At 46.0% G+C, this 23,670-nt stretch overlaps 2 protein-coding genes and 1 long non-coding RNA gene across 3 annotated transcripts; 1 reads left to right on the top strand and 2 right to left on the bottom strand.

Annotated features, from left to right (window-relative positions):
- Positions 1 to 738: 738 nt before the first annotated feature.
- TTC22 (tetratricopeptide repeat domain 22) lies at positions 739 to 3,686 on the bottom strand. Its single transcript, XM_056356191.1, is given in 4 exon segments — positions 739 to 1,101; positions 1,454 to 1,717; positions 2,824 to 2,977; positions 3,529 to 3,686. Coding segments are annotated over 4 exon segments (939 nt in total).
- Positions 3,687 to 7,319: 3,633 nt separating this feature from the next.
- Positions 7,320 to 17,921, bottom strand: DHCR24 (24-dehydrocholesterol reductase). Its single transcript, XM_056356255.1, has 9 exons — positions 17,601 to 17,921; positions 16,204 to 16,359; positions 15,650 to 15,755; positions 15,248 to 15,366; positions 14,894 to 15,157; positions 13,957 to 14,100; positions 12,812 to 13,009; positions 11,882 to 12,060; positions 7,320 to 9,577 (listed from the first exon to the last, which is right to left on the bottom strand). The coding sequence occupies exons 1-9, from the start codon at positions 17,829 to 17,831 to the stop codon at positions 9,424 to 9,426; spliced, it is 1,551 nt and encodes a 516-aa protein (XP_056212230.1). The 5' UTR covers positions 17,832 to 17,921; the 3' UTR covers positions 7,320 to 9,423.
- A 144-nt stretch (positions 17,922 to 18,065) lies between these two features.
- On the top strand, positions 18,066 to 19,012 carry LOC130157108 (uncharacterized). Its single transcript, XR_008824699.1, has 2 exons — positions 18,066 to 18,219; positions 18,695 to 19,012. It is a non-coding gene; the product is annotated as an uncharacterized LOC130157108 (long non-coding RNA).
- Positions 19,013 to 23,670: the final 4,658 nt, after the last annotated feature.

Here is a 23,670-nt window from a genome sequence, read left to right as displayed (position 1 = left end):
TCTTGAGTCAGGGGGTGTCTTGAGTCGGGGGTCACAATCTCCCCCTGCCAGAATTACCTTTCCCCTAATTGGTGCCGCTTGTGGTGAACGGCCCCTTCAGCTCGTGGTGGGGCTTTTCAACAAAGAACCTGCTGCTGCTAAAGGAAACGCTTAGCAGGACATACAGAAATGCTTGTATCTTGAATTAACCATCAACAACTCATTCGTTCTTAAAAACTACTAACAATGCATCCAATTTTATTAATCACTTGCTATCAGGCTGGTCCAGTGGGATGCCACCTGCTGCAGTATTGCCAAAATCCAGCAGCCCTGCAGCAAGGGCAGGAGCAGCAGCCCTTTGCCTCACGGCGCTGCCAGCCTGGTGCTGGGGACGTGTTAGAAGCAGGGGACACCCCAGGCTCTCTGACACCTACCCAGGATGGGGGCTGGAGGTTCACAGGGACCTGAGCAGGCAGCTGGGCACAGGCAGGGGATGGCGGTGGGTGGCCACCAGTGCCAGGGACAGCAGCTCTACAGGGCTAACACCACAAGGGATTTGTCTCTTGCTTTTTTAATTAACAAGGTTTTAGAAAACTGAAAAGGTCCTGACAGCTCGTGAGACAGCCAGCCACTCCGCAGCACCTGCTGCCACCCCGGTGGCTCAGAGGGACAGTGACTGTTCATTCATCCTGCCCTTGGAAGAATCGACCTTCATAATCTCAAACAACAGTTTTACCAGCTCTGTCCTCCCCTGGGTGATCATGGCTGGATCACCTCCGGTGGGCGGTTGCAACAGACCGTCCTCAGCTCCTGCTGCAGGTGCTACCATGGGAATTTCTCCTCATCTTTCTTAACCCACCGCTCCACCTCCTGCATCAGCATTTCTGTCTTCAGCTTCATCTGACCAAAGAGCATAAGCAGTGGCTTCAGGAGGCACTGCAGGCTTTTGGTAGAGCCTGCATTTTTCAGTCTGATGGCCCGCTTGAAGCACTTGATGCTAGTGGAAGCACTCGATGGTGTTTCCTGGCTTTTAAGCCATAGGCATTTGCCACTGAAGAGCTGCAGTTCAGGAACGGTATCGCCCAAGTCAAACTCCATGGCTTTGTCCAGGAGTTTCATCTGCTAGGAAGTTCTTGCACAGCATCCACCCTCATGTAATAGTAAGAAATAGTAAATAGAGATGGGGCAGGACAGAATGGGGCTGTCAGGAGAAAAGAGCCCAACAGCTGCCTCCGAGGATGACATTCCCCATTGGGCTTTGTGGAGGGGAATAATGGAGGGGAGTGTGGCTGACATGTCTCAGCACCTTGTCCATAGCACCCACATGGGGATGGATTCCTGCTTCCATTCTTGTTTCTAGTGCCTCCTGGTAGCTCTTCACTCCTGTAAACTCTCAGAATTCCCTCCTAGCCAAGGCTGATGTGAACTGCAGCAACTCCCCTGTTCCCTGTTCCTGCTTTCAGCCCTGCTGCACCCCCTCATCTCCCTTGCATGTAATTAGAGCTGAGCCCAACAGGAGGGAGAGGCAGCTGAGGGCCAGTGCCCTCAGTCTTTGTGGTCTGACTTTAGGGCTGAGAGTTAATGAAAACATGGGGATGCTGCAAGGAGCTCCCTGGGATCTCAGGGGTATGATGTACCCATCCTCACCTGGTCCATGTCCAGGTTTGTCCTTAGGTACAGACAAACCTTGAGGACCAAGATCTTGTTCCAGATCTTGCAGACGCATCTTCATGTAGATCTAGAGACCAGAAGAAACTCATCAGCTTGTGCCCAGTTGCAGATTGATGATGATGAAATGATATGAGTACAAACCACTGGCATGCATCAGGTCAGCTCCTTGGCTGTGCCAAGCCAGGCCAGCTTGCCCAGCACCAGCATCCCAGTCTCCAAAGTGGGACCTCAGGCTGGCTCATGGAAAAGTGGTGCAAGCCACTGAGATGTTGCTTGTCCTCTTGACTTGGGCTGTGAATTTGGTTCTTGGTGATCATGGGGTCCTCGAAAGCAACCAGCCCATCCGCTCCCCCTTCCAGGCTCAGTCTCAGGACATGGGGGCAGCATGGCCTAACGTGTTCAGAGGTTGAACCGCTTGGCCGTAGGAGTGTGCCTGAAGAAGGGCTGAGAAATCAAAAGCCTTTTTCTTATGTCATTTCAGTTTCCTCCAGTCTAATCTGGCAGACAGACACCACCTGGCACCCAGTGACCACCTCCACACTGCACTTTTCAGCATCCTACCTCGAGCTCAAAGGAAGTTAAACATCTCTGAAGAGCAGTTGTAAGCACATACTGAAGTACTCCACTAGAGGAGGAAATTTCATTTCACTGAGCCTCATTTTATGAGGAGTTAAATAATCCTGTTTAAATATACGGAAGTAAGAATAAGTCCTTGTTTTATTTAAAAATGGGATTTGGGGTAAGTCTTCATGATTCTTCTTTAATGGGAAATACTCATTAATGTACACTCATGTTTACAGGGGGCTGGAAATGGGCAGAATCAAGGGATTAAAGAGCACATTTTCAATGCTCCTGAGCGATTTAGGAGCATTAAAGTCATTAAATGGTTCAGCCAGTTCTGCAAGGTGACTCAGCATCCTGTGAAAGGTTGCCCAGAGGGACCTGGGGAAGTCCCTCAGCACCTCAGTGCTGGAGCCGGATTTCCTGGCTGCCAGGTAGCAACTTCACTCTCAGACCAGCCTCCACTGTTTTTTTTCAGGCAGTTACTTCTCCCTGTGTGTCTCTCACCACAATTAAACAAGCGATGCAAACGCTGTCTGGGAGAAGCGCTGTGACTGTCTCGGAGGCTGGAGGAGTAGGACAGGTCACTGCAGGAGGGGGACCTGCCCATGCCTGTGCCTGGGTGCAGTATGCCTGGCAGAGCTGTGGGTTCTGCAGGACCTCCAGTGCCATGTGGCACATCCCTTTGGCCATCTCCTGCTTGCCCAGGAAGTGGGAGATATTTGCCAGGTGGTTCAGGACAGCAGGGTTGTCTTTCACTGTTTCTGTTGCCTGTTTGAGCCAGAGAAGTGAAACACGTTTCCATTAGTGACTTATTGCCTGCTGTGCTGATCAAAGGGACAAAACCATCTTGGATTGATTCACTGGGGCAAATTAACTGGGAGGATTTAAGGCTAGACAAGAGACATGGTTTGAGGGGAAAGCTGATATCTCATATTAAATCAGCAGACAGGACTGAATGTGGGGCTAAGCTCAGGGGTTATGTGCCTGAAAGCCTGTCTGTGTTCCTTATTTTTTCCAGCTGTGCCAGGGGAATCTAATAAAGGTACTGCTGTCCCTGCAGTCTTTCACCAGACTGTTCGCCTGATGCTTTGCTGGAGGCTGCTTTACGCCATCAGGGCCAAACACGTGGCCTGAGCGGGGTGTGTCCTGCATATGCCAGGACCGAGGGTCTTGGCTCTCTTCTAGGGCCTCCTCTCTTTGCCCTGGGGGATTTCCAGGAGCAAAAATGCTGAGCATGGGGGGAAGATGAATGAAGGACCAAGCAAGCAATGACAGCTGCCTCAAATCAGTCCCTGGCATGGCAGCGCTGGGGATAGCCCCTTGCCAAAGCGATTTAGAAGGTCAGTCTCAGAGAAGGCACAGTCCTAGATCCCCGTTGGGGTGGTGGGAAATGTTTCTTTCAGCAGCATCCCCAGGTAGCACCAGGCCAGGGCTAAGGAGGAGAAGTCAGGGCAGGTGGGAGACCAAGTCATTCAGTGGCCGAATTTGGATTTGCAGTTTGGGCTTGGGATCTTGGCACAGAGAGGTGGCACACTTCGTCTGACCCTGGCCATGCTCTTGCACAGCTTGTAGGGTCCGTGAGCCCATGGTGCTGGCTCACACACTTGGCTGACTAACTTTCCTGAGTACTTTCATTCCCTGCGGTGATGTTACTGTAACTGCACCACTGCAGGACAATGTTTTTATGCCCAGTGAAGTGAAAGTTGCAGGGCTTAGATTCATCCCTCGGGAAGTTACTGGGGGATATAAAATTACTGCACACGCCCTGCACCCTGGCATCTCCGTTACAACCAGGATCCCTGCCTTGACCCTGCTGTCTACCAGCCCTAACTGCTGCCAGGAGGGGACATTCCCTGGGCAACCGGGATGCTGGGTGCCACAGCGATGGCTGCCATGGCAAGGACTGCCACCATCCCTACAGCACTCAGGGACTAGAGCTGCCAGTGTGGGGCTGCAGGTGCTCCCTAGGGACATGGGCAGCCAGGTGAGGCCTCTGGCCAGCCTTGCCCCGATGTGTGGGGAGAGCTGGGCTTAGCGGTGTAGCTCTCCTCACCTCCCAGATTGTCTGTGCCTACTGGGAAGCAGCTTCTTGCATGGGGACTTTTTGCCCATGATGGTCCAGGACACCCAGGTCAGGCTGGGAGCACTCCAGGGTGGAACTGGCATCCCTGGTGGTGCAGCGGGTGCCCAGGGTGGGGATGCATTAGGCTCCAGGGGAACCGATGGATGAGTGGATGAATGGGTGGATGGATGGGCAGCTCTCCAATGTTGTGCAGCTCTTTTTATGAGCAAACTGAAACATAACATCTTTTCTTCTGCACAGTATGCAGTGGGGTTCTACAGGTTCCTACAGGGTCCTACAACGCAAAGCCTGCTGAGAAACCAGCCAACTTCCATTCTGGTCATCCACCAAGAGATTCAACAGAAAGTCCTACCGCTTCTTTACTGTGAACGAAGTGAGTGAACGGGCACAGCAGTGAGAGGGATGCGGGAACGGTCAGGCTCTGAGCTTCCTCCATGACCATTCCCAATGCATTACTGGCACCCCTGGGAGAGGACAAAAGTCTTTGGAGCCAAAGCAAGGGCAGGCAGTCCTCCTGAGCTTCAGGCAGCTGGTGAGTCTTCCGAATAGAGCAGCCCTTGGCAGAAATCCCACATCGGGTGGCTGGCTGTGATAGAAGGGCAGACTGACCTCAGGGGGTGCTTTTCTCTCCCCAGTGATTATCAAGGAAACTTGGGTGACTTGGCCAGACACCCATCTTTTATAGAGGAGGTAAGTCCTTCTCTGGGTGCTGCTGTTCTTGCCCAGAACAGGTTACTGAAGAGTGAATGGTGAATAAAGGCCCATGGCACCATGTCCTGCCAGGTCATGGGAAAGGTGCCCCCTGTGCACAGCAGCACCTGAGCACCTGCCGCTGAGCACGCACTGCCCCGAGGCGGCTGAGCTTGGCTGGTGCTCAGCAGAGGGGCAGGAGCTCAGCAACAACCACGTTATCTGCCTGCATCCTCAGGCCTTTGCCCTTTTCAAGGGATGCTCAGACAACCCTTCCTATTAGTTTTGCTCTGCATCAGCTGCAAGCAAGTGGATGCACTTCATGGATGAGGGCTGCTGGGTTTGAGTCCTTTCAGGTGCGAGGAGCTCCTTGTATCCTCCCGGGAAGTCATATTCTGCTGCTTGAAAGCCAGTTTTTACTTTAGCAGCATCAGCAGCACGTTGCAGAAGCAGTGCAGGTAGGAGCCCTTCCCTTAGTACCCATTCGTGGAGCTGTATTCATCTTGGCAGCTTCCCCACGGAGAACCAGAACAAAGCCTAAAGGGCTCAAAGCAGACAGGGAAAGCTTTAGTCTGAAACAGTCCACCTTGGCTAGGGATGAGGAGCAGGCTTCCACATGGCTTCTCTCCTTTATCCAGCCGAGTGGGGAACAGGCAACTTGACAGAGGTCAAACATGAAGATATCTTCGTAATTGCTGGGGAACTGGACAGTTTGCATTTCAGTGGGGAGGCTGTGACACGGCAGCCCTTCACTACAGCTAGCAGTGGGTGACTGGTGAGCGTGCTCAAGCCTGCAGAGCTCATCGAGTTCTTTATAGACCGCTGCGATGAGAAGAACTGCTTGTCCGGGCTAACACCGATTAGTGTCTCTTCTCCTCCCTCCCCTGCAATATAGGCTTGGTTTGGTTAAGACAAACTAAATACTGTTGTACCAGTCACCAAGGTGAGCAGCATGAGGCGGTGGAGTGCTCCAGCGCAGCGCACCGGGGGTTTCCCAAACTGGGGGAACCTCAGGGGAGCAGAGAGACCCACCAGGAGCCCTCAGCTCATGCAACGGTGGCTGACAAGCCACTGACAAGAACATACAGCTTCACTTGAATTAGCAGTGTGAATGTTTATAAGCAGCTGGAGAGAAACGGGGAATTTAGTGTCATCTTTCCAAATTTTGTAGGATATTAAAACATAGAGGCGATGGAGAAACTGAAATTAACAGAGCTGTGTCAGTGGTAACAAGGAATGGCCATAAAAATGTACTGGGAGTACACTGGTTCACTTAAGAATTAAGCTTTATGAAGTCTCATTCTAGTGTTTAGACCAGACTGGAATAATTAAATCTAGGTGTAATTACATGTTAGTTGTGGTTGATTAAGTATGCTAATTAATCTACAGTTATCCTTTGGTGGGGAAGATAATTGAACACAGGTAAAATTGCACTGATTTAAGGAAATCCTGATTATTGTTCTAGAAAGGCAAGCAAGGGAGGAGGTTAAGTCTCTGAAGGGAAAAGCCAGAGCAGTGACGGGGGCGAGGGCAGGCAGCAGGAACACCGCTGGGGTGACAGGCGAGGGCTGTGGTAAGCCAGGGCCAACACCAAACGTGATTAAAGGGCTGCAGGGCTTTGGCACCTGAGCTGCAGTTTCAGTGGGGCTGAGGCATTTGGCAGCCCAGATTTCAGGAGAAAGCCTGGGACTTCTCCCTGGGAAGAGAGCACTGGGAGAGGATGCACCAGCTGTGGCCAAGGGAGGGGCAGGCTTGCCTCTGACTAAGCCTACGGAGCTGCTGTGAAGGCATTTTCCAAGGAAACAGATGTAGGACTCCCTGAGCTGAAGAGCACAGAATCTTCACCCTCGCTTCTGTGGCTGCTCGTTCAAAGGGGGAAGGTGAGAAGAATGAAGTAGCTCTCTGCGTCAATGGCTACAGCACCCAAATCCAAAATGCGGTTTGTCTTTCTTGGACAAAATACCACAGGGAAAGAATGAGGTGAGAGGTGAAAAAAACCCCCAACCCACCAGGATAATTGGCATCATGAGGCCATGTGGAGTTAGTGGGGCATAACTGAAGGGTTAAGGCTCTGCTAGAGTGTTTGTTTTGTACAGGTGTGTCTCTGGGCAGAGGTAAGTGTAGTCTCACAAACTTCAAAGAGATTCCTTCAAAGCTGTCTGAGGTGCCAGGGCAGGGCCCTCATCTCCCAGCCACCTCACCATGCCTCTAGTCTCTCACCCAGGCAGCAGCACTTCCCAGTAATTGCCGACCATTTGTAACAACACAGTAAGCACCAGAAAGGGTAAACACAGCTGCTGAAAAGTAGGTAATCACCAGCCAAGGACACCACTTCGACGCTGGCTAGATCTTTATTTTAAACAGCCCGTACAACTGAAAATCAAGAGCAACAGCAATTATGCATGTGCATGACTGATACAGTTACAGTACCCAATCACGTCATACAAACTTTGCCAATAAATTAAAAAGTGAAAAAACAAATACAGTGCATACCTAAAGATCATCAGTACATAAGTGAGAGAAACACAGCCTAAGTAAAAGTATTTGCATATCCTCTAGCTGTTTAACATCACCCTTTAAAAGCTAACCAGACCCATTCTTGCTCTGTGCAGATTATCGTACAAGCCCTGGGCTGAATCATCGCCTAGCCCCAGGGACAAGGACACAGCTCTTGTGTCACCTCCCTCACAGGGGCAGGAAGGCTGGTTACACCCTGAGCATCAGCGTTTGCCTCCCTGTGTACCCCGAAGCCTGGAACAGCGTAGCAGACACTCCTGGATCACTGACGCACCTCCACCTCCCACCTGGCTCCGCGGCTTGGGCAGCACTGCAGGTGCTCTGCACCAGCTGCGTCTCCCCTTGGCGGGCTGCCCCTGCTACCAGTCCCCTGCGTGGCATTTTCAGGGGTACCTTATTTGCACACGATTTGCCCAGCATGCATCACTGAGTAAACAGGCCAAGCTTATTCTTGTTACTGCTTTATCATTGGTTTCATCTGGACCATAAACATCCATCTATCAATAAATAAAATCATTGGTTTAGCACGCATATAAAAACCACACCGCCTCCCACTGGTAACTGTTTAAAAAGTTCTTCATGTTACCCCCTACACAAGCCTCAATAAAAAGACTTTCTTTTCCCTCAAGCTCAGTAAAGTTTCAAGTTAACAGTTTTAAGTACTGCTTGGACAAGACATGGGCTTCGGTTCAAAACATTTCCACACTTCAACACTTGACTGCATGAAGTCCACGACTGTGCCATTTTCACCAGCAAGCAGCAGGAGGGGGAAGTGAACAGTACTTGCTGTTGATTTCCTCTCCAGGTGACTGAAACAGTCCTTTTACAAAGCCTATCAATCTAATCCAGCTAAAAACGAAAAGCAAAAATGTCACTTGAGTCAGAACCAAAGCCTGTGCGTATCAGGATTCACAAGAGTTCTTCTTATCCATGGCCACTTGCTTTAAAAAATATCGTATAAACAAAGCCTTGACTTCCTTCTCCTACTGGCCAGGACAGAAGGGTGTGAAACAACCCACGTCTTCCTCCAACTCAGTATTTATAAGGCACTAAAATCAAGCCACAAGCAAAACGCCCCCAAACCCCCAAAACCCAAAAAAATCCACATAAACTGACCCACAACGAGTAAAAACTGAAATTAAAGCTTGGCTATATGAAATAGCAGCATTCTTTTCAGTAGTCTACAAAGCCAGAACGTTGACATTTTGGGGCAAAAGCCCAATGCACTGTTAGCCAATGACAAAGGACCTAAAACCTACATCCACTTACCCTTTATAATCAAAATCATTACAAATCTGATAGGCACAAGTAAAAAGCATTTTCCTCACACCTCCATGCTTCGTTTTGAAACTGAAGCCGCTGTTAGGGAGTTTTAACTGCTCTGCTGCGGTTGCAGGACCGTGTAAACCAAGCAGCCTGGTTCCACACAACAGCCAAAGATGACAGTACCATGGCTAATCTGTTCTACTGCTTACTGACCGGAGGCAAATGTTTTTAACATCGTGATTCATTTGACAATGCGTTCAGCTTTGGCACCTATTTCTGAGTCCTCCCTATCATTTCCAAAAGTAATGTTAAATATCTATAGTACACAGCTGGTGTAACTCCGGTATCTTCATCCTTTCCAGTTATTTTGCTTCTGCTTGGAAATAGATGAATTCATCTATGTCACTACATTAGATACAAAGGCTAGCACTTAAAGAGTTCTTAAAAACAATCACTTTGAGTTTGGAAAATTGGTTTTAAAGCATACGAAGAAATACTAAACATAAATTTATAAAGCAGGAATTCATACCTTTAAACATCAACAAGAATAAGCTTATTTGGAGAGCAATAAAGCTTTTTTTTTTTAAAAGGATATACTGACTAGCTATAGGTAAATTAATCTTTCCCTGATTGCTTGATTAGATCATCCAGGCTCAGTGCCTCGCAGCTTTGCAGATTTTGTCATACACTTCTGGAAAGGCATCCTTGCAATTCATTTGCTCCCTCAGCTTGTGGTATAACGAACCATCAAACATATCCCAGAACTCCTCACGGGTCATATAGCAATCTGCATACAGCATCTGGAAACTGAAGAGGAGGGAAAAAAAAAAAAAAAAAAAATCAATAGAGACAGAGATTCAATACTAATTGCACCACAAGACTTGAAACAAAATATTTAAAAAAAACCAAACAAACAAAACAGGGCAAGGTATGAATAGCAAATATTCACCAAAAACCCCCACGAAAAATGCTTTATAAAACCAAGCAAACATAATTGCTCATGTGGGTTACGCTGGGACACTCAGCCAATTATTTTGTGGATTTAACTTTACTGTGATCTCTTTTCCAAGAGGAAGTAACATGTACCGGTGAAAACAGCAGAATGCTGCTACAGTCATTTTGGTGAAGGGGAAGATGGGGAAAGAAATCAATTAAAATAACTGTTGCTTTTAACATATGGTTCAGAACACTTCTTTAGCCACCAGTGTATTGATACTTTCATTAGTTTTGCTACTACAAAGAGAAAAGAAGGACTAAAAAATGTGTATAAAGCAGTGGTTCCTGTTTGGACATCCGAACCATGGGCAGCCAAATCTTCTGACAACTTGTATTCCAACAACTTGCGTTCACAGAAACACAAGTCTAGAGAGAACTTCAAAAGTTCCCCCAAACCAAGAGTCCCACCCCTTACACCAGAACCCACATATAACCTAAATCCTCCCTGACAAATACTTTTCTAACTGCTTTTGAAAGCCTGCTTTCCTTTTTCTCCCATTAAAAACCTTTTCATTCCAGCTTCCAAAAGTGAGAAGTATTTTTCCTGCACGCTTTCTCATGATCCATGGAGGTGCAGTCACGGCGTGTCACAGTAGCCTGTGTTACAACATGCATTCACGGCACATGTAGCAATATGTTCTTTGACTTTTTAACAGTTCCTTTGAACTGTACATTACAATATAACCAGGAAGGCAAAAGTCTGCCAGATCAGACCAGGCCAAGAAGATAAATTTGTAGTGCAAATGAAGCAAAGTGTAACAAAGGTCCGTTTACAAAAATAAATGAAATCCCTACTTAGCTGTTGACTCTCCCTTACATCCATACTGTGCTCTCCTAAAATGCAGCTGCATGACACTACAGCAGTAAAACAAACTGTTACATAAAAGCTCTATTGTTGTGTGTGATTACGGAAGTGTAAGATTAAGCATTTATCCATTGTTCATTTCTTTGTGACAGGCAGAGAAGAGACAAAACTTTGCTAGTAAAAAGGTTTAAATTATAAGCTTAATTTCAAGTTAATTAAAAAAAGCTTAAAGTTCACTTTTGGTTGCTTTGTTCTCTGGCAGATCCTTATTGCAGCTAAAAGTCATTTACACTCTCCAAGTCATCTTGAAGCAGATTCACTGCTGTTACTCAGCCACATGGGGTGTAATCAGTGTTAGACTGAGAAGCAGGTCAAAACAGAAATGTGGATAAACTACACTGATGGTGTAAAAATACCTTGTAGTTGGTTTTTGTTCCTGAGAAACAAGCCTGTAACTGCTTCTCCGCCGACACTACTACAGCAAACAAGGCTGGCAGGAGCCTGTGGCAGATGGTGGGTACATATCTCACGCCTACTGTGGTCCTATGTAAGAAGAATTGGGGCAGGGAAAAGGAAGCTATGGAAGCACAAGTTGTGAGGGAGGAAAGACTCCCACCACCGCACAGGGACTGCGGGGGAGAGTCAAGGCTGGCCTGGCTGTGCAAGGACACACCGGCACAAGGACGAGGCAGAGCTGCAGCACGATGCTGCAAGGACTGCAGGCACCACAGCAGTCCCAAGGGCAGGCAGGCAGGGAAGCTGTCCAAACTTTAACAGCCTGTGGGATTCCCGAAAGGACTGTGGCCAAAACAGCACTTGCTCTGAACCGGCCTGAAACAAGTCAGTATGCGAGCTCAGCGGCTGCCTTCCCGAGGGCTGGGCTAGCCAGCCTGGCTGAGAGTGGCCGCCAACCCACGCTGCCACCACCTCTGCACCGCAACTGGGTTATGCACAGACCTGCTGAGGTCTTTCCGCACCTGGGTGCATGGATGTATTTTGTTGCAGCAGAGGCTCGACTCCCAGAGCAGCCTGGAGCTGAAAGGATGCCTAGGTGACCTGAAGCTCCCAAACACATTGCAAGAACTTCACCACTGCACTCGTTCATTTGGTTGGTTTTGCAATCAAATAATAAAAGCGAAATCATAACTAAAAATTGTAACATCAAAATTAGTAATTAAAACTACTTTTCAATGATTGCGGTTGTTAAATTATTGTAACATTGAAGTGCCGTGGGATTAAGTAACTGGGATTAAACCACACGAGTGTAAATTACATGGCATTATTACTGTTCTAAGGAGTGGGACCCTTACCCATGCACACTTCTTACAAACTTCTCCATTTGCCTCATTGAAGCCCTGGCTTCAAATTGTTTCCTTTTGGGCTCTCCATAAGCTCCTATATCCACGTAGAGTTCTGTTTCATCCCCTTTCGGGTGGACCATGCCAGGATTATTGGGCAACATGAAAGGACATAACCAAAGAGGGTACACCTGCAGAAGTAAGAAAGTGCTTTATCACTTACTTTTAACAAAACAATCCTTTAAGATTTCTCTTAATAAAAGGTAACACAATGAAGAGTTAAGGGGACTTCTTCCCCATTTGCAACTGAAACCTACACAGCTCTTCCTTTCCAGCTGTCTTGTTGTGGTTCTTATCTGCACTTTCTAATGACCCTAAAACAAATAGATTGAAAGGCTCAGAAAATGCACTGTGTCCTGCTAGAATTACACCTCCTCCTGCTTAAATACCTGAAATGAAAAAAACCAACAAACCAAACCCATCCCTGATCCCTAAGCAACTGAACATATAATCTGAGTAAAAAGAGTTTTCTTTTCCAGGCCAGTCCAAAATGGAAATTGCCAAGTTTGTACTTCTTATACTAGCTAAAATAAAATCAGAAAAGCAAGAAAGGGAAATTAAGTCCTACAGTTGTGGTTTAGTGAGACCACTAGTCATTTCAGGTGAAAGAAAAATCAGTTTTAAGTTTTACCAAGTGATAAAAATCTTCTAGAAGTGTTGGCCTTCTACTGAAGTTTGAATCTAATTTTTTTAAATCTTTTTTTTTCCTAGAAAGCTGTGCTCACTTCTTCTACAGCCTTGCATCATAAACTCGCAAAGCACAGTACTCCCCAGGATACAACGACCTTTTACAGAAGCAGATTATTATGCCTTATGATCAACAGTCAGTTATTATTATACACAGTCCAAGATTCGCTGCATTTTAAAAACCTGTGTTCTTACGTTAAGGTCAGCGTGGAAGGTTTGGATAGATTTTTCAAGGCTCTTCATTGGCACCAACATGTCCTGTACAACATGGTGTTGCTCATACAGCTTTCGAATAGCTTCTCCTTGGGTGAGTTTCAACAAAGAGATTTTTGGAGGAACCATCCAGCCAAACAGGTAACGGAAAATGGGGTTATTGCCAAAAGGAATGATATCCTTTAAAAAGGAAAGAAGAAGTTTGACTTAAGATTGTGCAAGTGAACCAAAAGACAATACTTCAGAATTGTCAGAGCAATATTAAGCCAGATTTTCAATACATCTAACTGCTGATACTTTTGCTAAACTACTGTAATACAAATATGAACAAACAGGAGAGGCCTGGACTGAACTTAGGTACACAGCCCTGCCTAAACCTCCCTTAGTTACGACGACTGATTTTCAGTCATATGAATCACAACACACAGCCCCAAACACTTTTAGAGAATGAAGTTCAGAGAACAACAGGCTATTATCTTAAAACAGCTAAGGAAGGAGTGCATAAGAAGCTAAACTTACAGAACTCTTGCAAGAAGAAACGCATACAAGATCAGTTCTTCCAGGAATTTTAAAGCTGTAAAATTTAAAGTACTTCCTGCACAGCCAACTCCTGTTTAACTTCTCTGGGAACTGAAAGGATCCAGTATCTCACTCCAGACATTCAAAATGCAGCAATGGGTATCTTTTAGAATGCCAAATGAAGTCTTGCGTAAATGCACGTCACAAATACTTTTATGAAATTCAAATGACCTTACTGCATAATTACTATTCTGTGTTTAGGCAGGGTAAATTTTCAGCTGTAATTTCACATTCACGTTTTTTCCATCACCTGCCTTTGAAATTCACTTAGTAGGTCTAAAAGCTTAATGCTGAAATATGTACTTACGGTCTAAATTCAGAAAAGCACTAAGAATTTAGGAGGTTATGATACAATGCCTTATATATAAACAAGTGCCTTTGGATTTGTCTTGCCCAAATGCAGGGCTTACAAATTTGCCATGAACTTCACTGGTTTTTTCCGCCATGAAAGAAGTGTTGCTAAGGGGAGGCAGGTACATTGTACCTACAGTGCGAAAAAGCAGAGTACCTTCCTGCAGATTTTATTTTAATTTTGGAACTGGTCTTACCTGGAGCTCCCAGAAGATACTGCGTGTATGTCTATGGTAATAATGTCTAGCCGGGATGTATTCTACTCCGGTTGTGTCAGCTTTCAAATACTTCTCCACATGCTTAAAGAACCACGGCTTGTAGTAGTTGCCAATTCTGTTTATCTACAAGAAAACGTGCATTCACTAGTAAACACCAACACAGATAACAGTTACACCTTACTAGACAACATTAAGTATGTCCCCAAATTCCTTTACTGTGAAGAATCAATGTGACAGTCTGAGTAAGATTGTCACAAGAGATCAAGGGAGCCTTCATTTCTCCACATGCATGTCATCTTCTTACCTTTCTTGTCATTAAGGTTTAAATTAAAGAAGGCTTGCTAAGGCTTGCTTGTTACAAGCCAGCCAAGAGCCCATGAATGTGACAGAACTGGATTCCTAAAATACTGATCTCTCAAACCATCATTACTCCAAAGTCACATTATGACAGAGGAGAAACATCCAGGTTGAGGGTTGCAGTGAACAGTTAGTACGTCTCTCCTGTAAATGTCCCTCATGTGTTATACTAATATTAACTGTATTAAAAGCTTGCTGGGAAAGAGTTACTCTGAATTAACTGCGATTTAAAACAGCACTGTTCTGTACATGAGAAAAGATAATTCTCTTCCTCCTTAGGTGCTGGAATGAAAAGGCTGTAGACTAAATTATTTGCTAGAATAATGAAATCAGTGGGTCATTTCTTATCGATTGAAGAGATTTAGACTACAGACTGCATGATAGTAGCAAAGAGCTGCAGTCTAAAGTATTCTGATGGACAGATCTAACTTTTAGTCCCACATTAAGAGGCTGTTCCAATCTTATAATGATTCTGGTTTTATATTGGCATACAGTATAGCTTCAGTTAAACTTTGGGGGCATTTTTTTTTTACTTTGTGAGTAACTTCACTTTAGTTACCTTGCTTTGCTCAGCTTCATCAGTCAAGACTCCTGTCATGATGACTGCTTCTTCCAAAGAATACAGAAGTCCTTCCACAAAACTGTTCTCCTTTTTCTTAGATTCTTCAGTAAACTTTTCACAAATCTTCTGCAGTCCTCTCACAGGCTTATAATGTATTTTGACATATTTCTTGGCAGGAATCATTTGTATTTCTGCTGCAACCAGGAAACCCAGAGTACCACAAGACCAAGGCACTGCATAAAATAGGTCTGAATTTTCAGTCTGCAAAAAGTATGTCATACCAAATCATATATCCATACTGACAACTGTCAACGACATTGTAAATGATAGCAAAATAACATTTTGTCTTACTGGTGAACATCTCACAAGGCTTCCATCAGCAAGAACAAGTTCATAGGCCACACAGGTGTGTTGAAAAAGTCCATAGATATGAGACGAAGACTCAATGCCAGTTCCCATGATCAGGCCACCTTGCCAAGAGAGCACATAACAAATCTAATGAAACACACTCCAAAATGCAGGTGGTTTTATGAGAACAAAACCCCACTTTTAAGCTCTGGGCAAGACTTTCAAGACTATTTTAAAAAAAGAAAAAAAAAAAAAAAAGGGTTAAGTGCCTATAAATACCACAACAGAACATAAGGTTCAACAGAATATTTCTAAAGCCTTCAAAATAATGCAATGTTACTGCATAAAAAGCTAATGAAAATGCAGCAAAATCAGTGAGTCTCTCATCATCACAATGACCCTTACCTACTGTAAGATCATCAAGCTCTGGTACCACTGGAATAGTCCAGCCCATGGGATTCAGGTGTGCAGTCAACTGGCCCATGGTCACCAAAGGTTCTACACAAACAACCTGAAAAACAAAAACAAAAAACCCCCACCACCACCACCCCCAACCATAAATTAAGTGTTCACCATTAACAATGACAACATACGGCTAACTGGATTGTACTTCCATCTGTTATCAGAATTCAGAGACTTACTTTCCTAAGAGCGCTACTAAAAATAGTTGAAACTATTTAGTGATTCCTCCTCTGCCTCAACATCTTGTTGCTCAGTCCCCAGAACCATAAATCAATCTGGTCTTTTAGACTTCAGCACATAAAAGCTAAGCAATTCCATATGCTGGGTTTTTTTGATGGAATGATCCAAGCACACATTGTAAAACCTGAAATTTGACAGGTCTACTTGCTACAAAAATCCTTTGTTCTTTATGGAATCTAATTGCCTCTTCAGCTACAGATACAGTAGAAAAAGCTGTAAACTTCATTATTATAAAAGCTTTGTGATGACTTTGTTACCTGTCTTTCAGTGTCCACTTCCAGAACATCCATTAAGTTGATCATGATGTTCTTATGAATCTTCTTATACTTCCCAACACGAAGTGATACAGTCAACCAGCCAGGCCGGCCAGTGCACATGTATCTTTTGCTGCCTTCGTTTTTCCATTCCCGAACCTGCAAGAGGTAACAAGTGAACTGACACTGTCAGGTGCACATGTTGTCAGTAATATGTATCAGAAACACTCTTCCTTCACTGTGAAAAAACATTCAGAAATACTGTTACTCCTCTACATGCACGTTACCTGCAAGTAACAATGCCTGGATGTCTCTAAGTTGAGCAGCGACACTTTGGAAGTCTCTCTGCAGACCTCTGAACTTCTAAGTAAAATACCACCAGAGGAGTCTAGTTATATAACGGAAGCATTTCTAATACCTTGAGGCTTTTGGGGTTTTTTTGGAGACAGGATTCAGAAAACTAGCAAGAAACTAACAAGGAGTTTTAAAAATCCACAGGAAAAGCTATGTGCTAAGGGAGGTATTATCACCATCATAAATAATCTTAGTTCTGTGAAGGTTAATAAGCAATGCCTCCTCTGAAACACACAAAAAACAGTCTGAGCCTGCAAATGAACAGGCTAAGAGAGAAAAGTTGAGACTGAGAACGTGTAAGCCAAACACATGATCCCCTAATTTTGCAAAGCCGCAATGGTTAACATCTGGAGAACAAACCTCAATTATATAGCATTTTCTTCAAAGCTCAACCGCTACTACAGCTGGTGATAAAACCCCCAACCTCGAATCCTCAAAGAATAACTCCGTGCACATTAATATCCACCCGTATCTGCAACGGACACGAGAGTCACAGAAGAAAACAGAAGAAGACGTGACAGAACTGCCACAAATACCAGAGAGTGCAGCAACACGAAAGCCACCTGCGTTTCTGGGTGGAGGAGGAAAAGTTTTGGCTCCCCTTCGATCATCTCTCGGAACTAACAAGGCTGAGAAGCGGGATGTAAGGGGTATTAAAGGGCGGTACCGAGCCCACCGTTAGCAGACCAACATTTTCACGGTACAGACGGGCGCCCCGGCCATGCACAGCGCTCGCCACGGAGCAGCCTGCAGCCCAGCGGCCCCACAGCCGCTGCGGGGACCTGCCAGCGGTTGGCGCCGCAACTTGGAGCAGAGTTTCAACGGGAAACAACCAAACAAACCCCTGAAGGGCCGAGACCCCCGCCGGCTGGCAAACACCACCCCCCACCCCCGGCTCCGGCTGCCGCCCCGGGCTCAGGGCCGCGCCGCCAGGCCCCGGGCGGGCACGGCGGGGGGGGGGGGGGGGGGGGGGGGCGAGGGCCAGGCTCCCGCGGAGCCGCCCCCCGGCCCGGCGGTGGGGGTGCGGGGCTCCGGCCGGGCCTCACCTGCGCCTGGATGTGGCGGACGCGCTGGGCGTGCTGCCGCGGGGCGCTGTGCAGGCGCCAGACGGCCCAAGCGCGCAGCTGGTAGTAGACGTCGAAGAGGATGGAGAGCGGCAGGAGGAAGAGGCAGACGAAGACCCAGCGGTGGTGCACCAGCACGGCCTCCAGCCCCCGGTGCCTCACCCACAGCAGCAGCAGCAGCAGCCCCGCGCCCAGCGACCACACCGGCGACATGGCGCCTGCCGCCCGCACGCGCTCCCTCACGGCCGCCGGGACCCCGCCATGCCGCGCCCGCCGCTCGCGCCCTCGCCGCCCGGCCCCGCCCCGCCCCCCGCGCGCCCGCCCCCCATTGGCCGCGGCCGGCCGCCGCCGTGAGGCGACGGGCGGGGAGCGGCCAATAAGAGAGCTCCGGGGAGATCGGACCAGGCGCTGAGGGCGCCGATTGGCTGCGCGCAGCGGGCCCCGCGCTCCCCTCATCGCCGCGGCCGCTGGCCCCCCCGGCCCGCCGCCCCCGCCGTGAGCGGTGAGGTGTGCCCGTCGGGCGGCGGGGGGACCCCGGCCGGGAGGTGGCGTGCGGCAGGGTCAGGTCCCCGGTCAGGGCCGGGCCCCCCGCCGGGGCTGGGTACGGGTCATGAGGCAGGGGACAGGGCCCGAGGCAGGGCTTGAGGGGGGGTGTAGGGCAGGGAACACAGGGCCTGAAGGAGCGGGCATCCCCCAGTCAGGGCTGAGGGGTTATGCCGGGGGGGGCAGGCCCTTGGCAGTTGTGTGGTGGGGGTGCCGTGGTGGCCGGTGTCCCTCGACCAAGGGGCTTGCACCGGGTGCCTTCGCGTTGGGGGGCAGGAGCAGAACAGCTCCGCGTGCCCCTCTTGTGCGCCCCGGTGGTGGTGGCTGAGGTGCCAGGGGACCTGGCAGCGCGGGTGCCCCTGCGGAAAGTGCCGTGCAGCCTGCTTCCTGGGAGGAGGGAGGATACCCCCCTCCAAAACACAGCTTGCTCTCCAAAACCTGGCAGAAAGTTCCTCTCCACAACGGAAGCGCATGAGGGAAGATTATAAAGTCTGTGAGGAAGATAAAGCTTTTTTTTTTTTTTTTTTTTTTAGGTAAAATCCATGATGTCCCTGAAGAGGTGTGCTGTTTGAGAGGACAGTGGCCGAGGTGCCTTGCAGGCAGTGACCACCCCAGGAGATGCTGGCGCAGCGCAGAGCAGGGTCCCTGGTGCTGTCAGGGACCCTGCAGTGGCAGAGGGACCTTGCAGCAGCACTGCTGGGTTTAAGAGAGGAACGTGGTGTCGGTGTTTCGTGAGGACCCTGCCACAGTGAGGTAGCACACTGATGTGTCACATAGTGCCTCTTCCTCTTTGTCAGCAGGACAAATACCTTGTTACCGAAATCTGGGAATAAAGAACTTACCAACATCAATGTGATGCAGATAAGCAGACACTTCTTTATTAACAGCCGGGTGCGCGAGTGAGTGCTCTCACGATCAACGCACACCAAGTTTCAAAATCGTACACCTTATCTAGGACTTACTCATACATATTCATTAACTATCATGCATAAACATAGTATCTCCCGAAAATCGTTAACATACTCTCCTCCCATATCCGATTCTGCGCAGTAAAGGTTAGAAAGGTCTGGAAATGGGTCTGGGGTATTATTCGGGTAGGTGGTACATGAGTCTGTGGTCGCGTTGCCCCCTGCCGGAGTTACCTTTTACCTGCATTCGCTGTTTCTTGGCGGGTAACTACAAGTTGCTTCATTCCACTCTCCCCGGTTCCCATTAATTCTACATTCTGACATCTCAATACATTCTCCTAGGCTACACATAAACACTGCATCCAACCATGAAACTGTTATCTAAGTTCTAAACATTCCTACTAGGTGATTCTGACCAATCCCTTCGGCCTTGGTACGGGGCTGTACAGAGGTTTTCATAGTAGCTGTCGGTTGCTATACAAACACAAATTCCACTAAAATATTTCTTATAACTCTATATTCCTATTTAAAATCAAATATGGTTAATTAATTCAAACTAATAGCAGATATGTAACATTTCCCCCCTTTGAAAGTGTTGAAAATTATTTCAATACTTTCACATTATTTACATAGCATTTGTTTCAGCATATTTTGGTGGTGGACTGTATCCTCATGGAATAATTGGTACTTCTCTCATGATCATGCGATGAACTGCAATTCTGTTGGTAAGTTGTTTCTTCAGACAGGCATATAGCAGCATGATCATCAGAAAGACAATTAGTAACAGAAACAGAGTTTTGATTATCCAAGAGCTTACATTCCATCCTAATTTGCTAAAAATTTTTCTCAGCCAATCTCCTGACATATTTTCTCAAATTGATTCTGTTTCCTTTTCAGTTTTTCCTAGTAACTCCAGATCATGCTCCACATCTTGAGTGACATTTGGAATATGAATACAGCAGTAGTCCAATTTATCCTTGAGATATCCACATACCCCGTGCTCTTTAAGTAGGAGCATATCTAATGCCATTCTATTTTGTAAAGTCATCTTGGAAGTCGCCTGTAACTGTATATTCAATTCCTTAAACCCTTTCTTGGTGATGTTTATTAACTTTTCTACCTGACCTGTTAACTGATAAAGCCATTCTCTGTTTCTATACGAGGCTGTAAGATTCAAAAGTGATTCAAGAGCCCAGCCAATTTTTACTCCTGTTGATGGTTCGTTCCAAGTATTATCATTTGTATCAGACCTCTTGGTTCGTTTTAATTTTAAACTTTCCAAGGATCCTTTAAATGGTGATTTCTTCCAAATCGGGCACAATGTTGGCATGCCTAAAGTAATTTGTTTTACCTTACCATCTAATGGTAAATGAGTTGTCCAGGTTCCATCACTTAATGCCCAAACTAAATGTCCTGGACTTTGAATGGTAGATTTTCTGCAACTAAACAGAGTTCCTTTCCTGGGTGTAAATGTGCTGGATAAATTGAGAGTATTCTTAAGACCTCGGCAAAAACAACCATATTTTAAAGCAGCTGCCAAAGGAGGAATTCTTTGAATTATTAAGTCTGCATTGCTGCAATCGTACACCCTTTCACATTTCCACCATGGCACTATTTTATTCTCCTTCTCTCTAAATGAAGTTGCTTTATCATTGAGTGAGAGTAAAACTGCAAAATCTTTTCCATCACAGGTAAAACACCAAGGAGTTCTGGCCATGTACTGAAATTGAGAAAATATGGACATGGACCATATAGAGCCCCATTGTTCTACTAATTACGTACCTTGGCCATTTTTGTTACACTTCCATTCCATGATACTTTTGCTCACATTGGTTTTAAGTTGTTTGTCATATGAACACCATCCTACTGGGGATTTGGACCCCCAGGAAGAAGAACTTGAGCTATGGCACTAGGTCAGGATCCTGTTATAAAATCATAATTCAGTAGGTTTTTTACAATCTGTTTCTTTACCTGGCGACTTCCACTGTTTTTTGATAACCTTTACTTGTTCATACCATTGAGTTACTGGCCTTTGTTCACAATAAGTGGTCTCATTTTTATGTTCCAGATTGGTCAGATTCATAGTTAAAATTCCCTGTGGAATAGATTCACCTACTGTCCTTGGTATTGGTAAACAAGCAGTAATCTGCGTAACATTCTGCAAATTGGCAAATCCTTTAATCAATCCTAACATCAAGTATTTCTCAAATGTTTGTTTGGGAATGTTAATCACTTGTTCTGTTTCTAGTTGTCTTTTGTTTCTATCCACCAAGTCAGCCCATGATCCTACCAGCACTACTTTCCAGCATAAAATCCAAAGAACAATCAGAAGCTGATATGATAAATTAGACATGTTTCAGAGTCAGTTTTAAAGTCTTTGGGTCATGGTTAACAATCTTCCATGGAGTAGGTGCTTTCTTCACCTGAGTATAATTATCCAAGCATCTGATTCTGCAATCTTGATAGCTGTAAAGGTGGTTAACAGTATCTGGAAAGGTCCTCTCCAGCGCTCCTGCAAAGGTTCGGAGGTCCACGTTTTCAAATAAACATAGTCTCCTGGTTGAAAGTCATGCACTGAGTTTTCCAGGGATAAAGGTTTATTCCAAATTACTGCACTCTGAATTGCAGCCAAAGTTTTCCCTAGAGAAAGCAAATAGTTATACACATCTCGTTTTCCTTTTACATGTATGTTTGTATTTGGTTCTGGAGACTTATATGGTTTTCCATATAATAATTCATAAGGACTGACTGAGGTTCCACTCTTTGGCTGTACTCTAATTTGTAGTAATGTCAATGGAAGTGCTTGAGGCCATTTTAGATTAGTTTCTTGACAAATTTTACTTATTTGTCCTTTTAAAGTCTGATTCATCCTTTCTACCTTCCCACTAGATTGTGGCCTCCAGGACGCATGTAAATCCCAAGCAATACCCAATACTGTGCTAATACTTTGGACTATTTTGGCAACAAAGTGTGGACCTGTCAGAAGAAATTCCAATAGGAACTCCAATTCTTGGAATTACTTCTTGTAGTAACCACTTCACTACTTCTTTTGTTGTGTGGTGTGACAGGGAAGGGCTTCTGGCCATCCTGTAAAAGTATCAACCCCCACCAGGATGTACTGGTACCCATTTTGTCTAGGTAACTCTGAGAAATCTACTTGCCAATAATCTCCAGGTTCTGTACCAGATTTTAACCTACCCATTTAGACTCTTTTCTTAATCACTGGATTATTTTTCAAACATACTTCACATTTTGAAGTTATCATTTTAGCTAATCCTAACATTTTAACTGATACTACTTGTTTCTGTAAAGAAGTTACTAAGGCTTCTGCTCCCCGGTGACATTCCTGTTGTCTTGTTTGGATTACTTGTCTCATCAAAAGAGGTGGAATTATTACTTGTCCATTAGGAGTTACCCACCATCCAGCTAGGTTTTTCTTAGCATTTAATAACTGACCTAATTTGTCATCTTCTTAATATCTTGGCTTGTCCCTGGGAAGGGTTACTGTTTTAGAAGGAATTACTGCCATCTGTAACGTTTGTTTCTTTGCTACCTTTCTTGCCGTTTTATCGGCCAAATTATTTCCAGCAATTTCTTTTGTGTTCCCGATTGGATGTGCCTTACAGTGCATGATTGCTACTTGATCTGGTTTCTGAAGTGCTTGTAATAATTTTAAAATTTCCTTTTGATGCTTAATGTTTGATCCTTGAGAGGACAATAGCCCTCTTGCTTTCCACAAAGCCCAGAGAACATGCACTACCCCAAAGGCATATTTTGAGTCTGTCCAGATATTTACTTTCTTTCCTCTACTTAATTCTAAGGCTTGAATCAAAGCAGTAAGTTCTGCTTTCTGGGCTGAGGTGGTACGCACCAGTGCTCTTGTTTCTATAACAGTGGTATCCGTTGTTACCGCATATCCAGCGTATTGGACTCCTTGCTCCATAAAGCTGCTTCCATCTGTATATAATTCCCAGTCTGGTTGCTCCAATGGTAAATCCTTCAGATCTTCATGACTGGAATAAACATACTCGATAGTAGCCAAGCAGTCATGTTCCAGTTGTCCTTCTTCCTGTATGGAGCTTAAAAACACTGCAGGATTTATCAGGTTAGTTGTCTTTAGAATCACATCATCCTGTTCAGTCAGTACCATCTGGTACTTCATCATTCGGCTCGGAGACAGCCAATGTCCCCCCTTTTGTTCTAAAACAGTTATCACCATGTGTGGGACATAGACTGTTATTGTTCTTTGCAAGGTCAATTTCCGAGCTTCTTGTATGAGCATTACTGTTGCCGCCACTGCTCGAAGGCAGTTTGGCCACCCTCTACTCACTGTGTCCAGTTGTTTGGAGAAGTATCCGACTGGTCATTTCCAGTTTCCTGACTTCTGAGTTAACACACCCAGTGCAAGGCATTGTCTTTCATGAACAAACAACTGAAAATCTTTGGTTAAATCCAGAAGTCCCAAAGCAGATGCAGACATTAAGGCACGTTTTAACTCTACAAAAGCCCTTTGCTGTTGTGGGCCCCATACAAAGGGAGAATTCTTTTGGGCCTTATACAACAGTTTAGCTATTAGCCCATAGTTTGTAATCCAAAGGCGA

The sequence above is a fragment of the Falco biarmicus genome, chromosome 11, assembly GCF_023638135.1.
Source record: "Falco biarmicus isolate bFalBia1 chromosome 11, bFalBia1.pri, whole genome shotgun sequence".
In the NCBI taxonomy this organism is placed as follows: Eukaryota; Metazoa; Chordata; class Aves; order Falconiformes; family Falconidae; genus Falco; species Falco biarmicus.
This window is presented reverse-complemented; position numbering and strand designations above follow the sequence as displayed.

Excerpts from the sequence above, each read along its gene's own strand:
- DHCR24 (XM_056356255.1), bottom strand. The coding sequence starts at position 17,831 with ATGTCGCCGGTGTGGTCGCTGGGCGCGGGGCTGCTGCTGCTGCTGCTG. Across the intron at positions 14,101-14,893 it reads ATGAAGCTGAGCAAAGCAAG|ATAAACAGAATTGGCAACTA; the intron begins GTAACTAAAGTG and ends GTTTTCTTGTAG. Across the intron at positions 12,061-12,811 it reads CCTTCCACGCTGACCTTAAC|GTGTACCCTCTTTGGTTATG; the intron begins GTAAGAACACAG and ends TTACTTCTGCAG.